This window comes from Limulus polyphemus, unplaced genomic scaffold (genome assembly GCF_000517525.1).
Source record: "Limulus polyphemus unplaced genomic scaffold, Limulus_polyphemus-2.1.2 Scaffold3071, whole genome shotgun sequence".
NCBI lineage: Eukaryota > Metazoa > Arthropoda > Merostomata > Xiphosura > Limulidae > Limulus > Limulus polyphemus.
In genome coordinates this window covers 82,782-88,573 of record NW_013668681.1, presented here as the reverse complement: position 1 = coordinate 88,573, position 5,792 = coordinate 82,782, and the positions used below count along the sequence as shown (strand labels likewise).

At 30.8% G+C, this 5,792-nt stretch overlaps 1 protein-coding gene across 1 annotated transcript in view; it reads left to right on the top strand.

Moving 5' to 3' along the window:
- The window catches only part of LOC106468597 (zinc transporter ZIP9-A-like), a 26,231-nt gene continuing 20,439 nt past the window's right edge, over nucleotides 1-5,792 (top strand). The window contains exons 1-3 of the mRNA XM_013929029.2: nucleotides 1-327; nucleotides 2,459-2,564; nucleotides 4,822-5,034. Coding sequence (XP_013784483.1) covers nucleotides 232-327; nucleotides 2,459-2,564; nucleotides 4,822-5,034 — 415 coding nt within the window. The 5' untranslated portion in view covers nucleotides 1-231. The remainder of the gene's footprint in view (nucleotides 328-2,458; nucleotides 2,565-4,821; nucleotides 5,035-5,792) is intronic.

Here is a 5,792-nt window from a genome sequence, read left to right as displayed (position 1 = left end):
ATAAGGTATTGCGTGGTGTAAACACGTAGATGGTCGATGTAAATATATGACAAATTTAGTGATTGACTAACTAAAGAATCCTAGACCATATGTTTGTGTTATTGTTGCACTAGACACTATTAATCAGTTGTGTTTTAGAATGTTTACGTTTTGAAAATGTTTTAACTAAAATTTTAGAATTTTTGAGTAACTTTTGCTAAGGGTAAAAATAAGACGTTTGGACAATTCATCATGAATGAAATAGTAGTTTTGATTCTTCTATCTCTTGCTATGTTTATGTGTTCTTACATGGCAGGAGCTATTCCATTGATTGTAATGCTATCAGAGGTAAGTGACATTTTTTTTTCTCACATTAATTTAAATTTTAAAAAGATAAGTTCCCTAGCTCCTATGTAATTTTAAGATTTGTATTTTGTAACTAAAGTACACATTGGGTTTAACATTAAAAAGGCCTGTCGTATCCAACCCCAAGGCTAGTTGTTGCTTTTCAGTTTCAAGGATTTGATTAAAGCTAAAGTTCATAAAATGTCAGAATGATATATAAATGTGCACTGATGTATAATTATTTAAGAACCAACAGTTCAGCAGATGATCAGTCTTATATATAGGAATTAATAGTTTGTTGAATCAAATCACTTAATACACATAGCTAGGAACTAGTTGAACAGCATTACCTTAAGATATTGAATGACCACTGAATACAATCAGACAAAGATGAGATTGGATGCATGACATTGAGCATATTTCGATGACGAGGAACCCACTTTGAGACTAATAATGGCTGGAGACGGCTTAAATAAATAAAGTTTTTCTTCATTACCCATTTAAGCCGTCTCCAGCCATTATTGAGCATATTTGTTTTATATCTACAGATAAGCTATGTACATGATGGCCGTAGTTTCATTACCATTTATTTTCTTTTACAAGGGACTGCTCTGCCAATTTGTGCCCTTTGTGACACGTAATTCACAATTGCCCAAATTTTCATTTCTAGTTATTGCTATGACTGCCAGTGGTGGCACCATTTTCAACATATTTTTTCTATGGGTTTACCTTTGACAATGGACTGTGTCATTCCAGATTGATGATCTTTTTAGCTTTTTTAATTCAATTAGATGTTTAGACATTATTTATGTACTATTTTCAGTTTTGGGTTTGTTTTATGATATTTTACTTTTGCCTCATTTAATTTTTGTTTGTTTGTTTAGTTTTCCCACCCATTGTCCAGTGCAGATAGCCATATTGCATAAAACAAACCCCAACAACCATCTAACTTATGTATAGGTTAAATTACATTTAGTCTAATACCTCAAATTCTTATTCCTGTGAATAATGAAACATTCAGTCAGTAAAGTACTATTTGCTCCTTTAGAGCTGTTCTTGCACACCCACATTTGAGAAAAGTAAACATTTCATTTTCAGTCTGCCACCCATTATTTTTTAGGAAATCATAGATATCCCTTTTTAAACTTTTGTAAAACTACTTCCAATGGCAATTCATTCCATAAGCTAATCATCCTGTTACAGAAAGTTCTGTGCAATAACCTTGTGTTCACTTGTGTATCATCAAATTTCTTAAATAATACTTTAATTAGTCACAGTATTCCAGAATCAAAGTGGAAATTTATATGGTAGTTTTGTTGTTATCTAATGGATAATACATTGTATTTCTATACTAAGTAAATTGTGAAGCATAAAATGTAATTACATTTATGGGGCTTTTGAGTCCTTTTTTATTCACCATATTGCAATCTAAATTAATATAGGTCCATAATATTATAGCATTTCAGGTAAGATTGAAAGTATTATTTATGACATAGAAACCTAATGCATTTTTTATTTTATTTGCCACATCCTCTGCTGTGGACTGCAATTTTGCCTATTCAAGGCTTATCAGCATTCAAAAGAACTTAAAAACCCTATAAGTGTTATATACACATCACAATGATAAAAGACCCAACTGTATTTCATTGGTTCACTGATCCAAATTGTGCTGATGAGCATCGAATAGACAAAACTACAATCCATAGCAAAGGGTGAGATGCATTAGGCTTCTCTGTCACAGAGTATATTTTCAATTTTATCTTTGGTGAAAAGAAAAGAAATCTGGAATATAATTGTTTTAATTACTCTGTTAAAGTATAAAGAATAATGATGAGAAAACTAGATCATAAATATATGTGCAATTCTGTCACACATTATCGACTACTGGTTTTAAAGTGAAGGTAAACATGATTACATGTAAAAAAAAGTAGTGTATATATATATATATATATAGATACAAGCATTGTACTTTACAGTACTAATGTTATAAAGACATAAATTGCTTTAATTTGTTTAGTAAATTAACATATTGACAAATTCTACCTTCCTGACTTATTTATGTTTTTTATAATATTTTGTTATATGTAACCTTCATTATTTATCTTTTCACAAAGGATTTTTCTGTAATTTGTAGGAGAAATTGCAATTAGTGTCGGTGCTCGGTGCTGGAATCCTAGTTGGAACAGCGTTGTCAGTGATAATTCCAGAAGGTGTCAACACATTATACTCATCTCAGTTAGGTAAATCTTGTCTGTTTATGTGAGCTATTGGAAATTTTCCATTTTAATTCAAATATATTTAATATTTCATGAGAATTTACATGTAAAAAACTTTACTTACATCAGAAACTGTACATCAAAAATGACTTCTTTGAAGCTTAAAGTGTTTGCTTTGATTATATTAATTATTTTTTGGAAAATATGTGTACAAAACATTTGGAAATTTATCATTTAAAAAGTTGTGGATAGAAATCCCTCCATACTAAGTGTGTTATATTTGTTGTGTATTTAAAAGTGTATATAAATAATATAGCTTGCTAATTACTCAAGATTAAAGTTTGAAACTGTCCACAATTGCATTTGATAAATATGTTTTTATGTAAAACCTTTGTTTCAATCACTTTTTATATAAGTATTTTATACAGATGAGCCCTGGTAAAAGGTGCCATCAGCACTGGATATAGCAGATACAGTGTGGTTGACATATTTTTAGATTATATCTAGCATTGTATGTGTGAGACAAATACAGGGTGTCCCAGAAGTCTGGACCCATAGGAAAAATACACAATTTATTCTTAATTTATTTATTATTTAAATTGCTTTCTATTAACAGCCATACACATATCAATTCTTGGTATACTGTGCCATCAGGGAATGCACTTTTCTTGTATGCATGTATAGTATTAGCTGCAGAGCCTGCATATTTACACACTAGGATTGGATTTGGGATTTAACATTTCTGAGAAAATGGATACTCAAAATTCTTATTCCACGGTGCTTTGACAATGAATGTTATATCTCCAACTCATTAAACATGTTGAAAGCTTCTAGTCAGTAAAACTACCTTGACACCGAGCCAATGCAATGTACGCTACAATGCTGATTTAAACATTTCTGTTATTATGAATTTAAAATGATAGCAAACTGTCAGGGATGGCTGGTCCCCCAAACCCCCACCAATATGTACTCTTTAAACTTTTCATTGGAGATTGCATTCATCTATTATGAACATACAAATTTGTTTATTCACTCGATGTTGATTTATTCTGCAAAAACTAAAAATCTGTGACTATCGGGCCTTTGGAATACTGGCAGTCACCGTATATTCTATTATAATAATCTATTTTTTAGTTAATATTTTCTAGTTTAAAGCACAAGGTGTCCCAGAAGTCTGAACCCATAGTGAAATAAGATATTATATTCTTAAAGTTAAACAAACACATTTCTAATGTCAGTTGTACATATTTCAGGAAATAAAAAAGGAGAAATGATGATAAACATTATCCATCATTCATGAGAAATTGAGACCTTTTAGGTTATATCCTGAGATGTTTTTGTCCAAAAATTTCACAAATTTAACCAAAAAATCAATTTAACATTTTAACTGTTAAAAAAATAAATACATATTTGGATTACCAGGCCTTCGGAGTAATGGGCTCTCAGACTAACAGACCATCACCAAATATACATTTAATGTTTTATATATTATTATCTGTAATAAATGATAAGAAACCTCTCTCAATTGGGACTTTAGCCAAGACTTCTAGTTTCCACTAATGTTCTGAAACTATTGCTTTGCTGCAAGGCCCTTAAGTGTCTACCTAACATTTTATTAACATTATTAACAAAATCATTTGGATTTTCATTCAACTTTGGGCTTTTTTTCTGGAAAATCTGCACTGAATCTGTCTTTGAATTAAGATATGCGGCATACATTAGCTTTCCTGATACTCTAGTACTCTACTTTTGTCACAATTTATTCCAACTTTAATTTTAGTAAGTTACCACTTGAATCTATAAGTTAGTTTGTATGCATAGAAAATTTGTTTACTTTATGACTTGCCTCTCGGTGACTCGGCAATAAACTTGAAGTTTCATAATGCTAAAAATTGGGGTTTGATACTTTGGGATTTCTTAATGAGTTGATGCCTGAAACTCCTTCTGAACTAATCATCTATTGGTCGTTCCCATGCTTCTTTACAAGTTAATGGTGAGCTGTGTGCTGTACACGTTAGTGTAAACATGCTTGCTTAACCACATTTACCTAGTTTGGAAGAGATGAAGACTAGTTATCCCACCAAAAAAGTGCATATGGAAATAAGGAGATGCTTGCTAATGAAGGTTCTTAAAAGTTTATTACTCTGTTGTATTAAAGGTAAGATTATATAGTGACTGATGCAACTTGGAAAAATTAGTAATTTATATGCAAGTTAAAATTTTATGATTAAAAAACAAATAATTTGTGATGACTCAGTGGTTTTTTGTTTTGCTCTTTTAGCAATGATACGTGATCAGATTGAGCTGCATAAGCAAGATATGACAACAGACAAGACTAATCACCCAGAAAGTTACAAAAAAGATAATTTGCTTACTCTTTTCACAAACCTTGGGGAGATCCACTCTGTGATTGGAGTTACACTGGTTTTAGGTTTTTTAGTCATGCTTTTAATAGATCAGATTGGGTCAGCATATACAAGAATTTCAAATACAGGTAAACTAAGTTCTGAACAATATAGAATAATATATGCTACTTTATAAACTTGAAACTTTACACTATGCATTGTATTCTTGTATGTGTACATCATAAAAACAGAACAAGGTACATGTTTATTTAGTCAATTTTGCTATTAAAATAATTGTTAATTTTTTTATAGCATTTCAACTACTCGTGTAACAGGCTTCTGTAAGAATAAATTTGATCTATTGTTTGCTCTCATTTCCTTTTTATTATTATATAAAAAATATCTGAAACAATTAAAGTTTTGGTAATTTAAAAAGGTTGTGGTAATGTTACAGTACACCCAAGAATCTAATGACTCTCAGTAATTACATCAGCAGACTGTTTTTTGTTTTCAAATTGCTTGCATTGTATATAGCCAAATTTCAGTTGATATTTCACTTAGATAAAGTGCAGTAAGGTACCTTTTGAAAGATTACCTACCTTTTTTAATGAAGAGAAAAAATGATTGGCTTTTCCCTTTAAAGTCATTTTCTACTGAACGAAAAAAGTATCTTATATTAATACAGTGTTCATAACATTTTAGTATTATAATGATATATACCAGCTAAAAGAAGTGTTAAAAACTGTCCAACATTTCATCAGTTGATGTTTACCATTCTCAAGGGCCTACAAATAATGAACCTAAGTGCCAGCTTGCTTATTCATACAGGAAGAAACAGCCACAATATGGCATGTTGAAAACATGTGGTCAGTGGGATTTCATTGTGCACATTTTGGGAAGTTGGGTG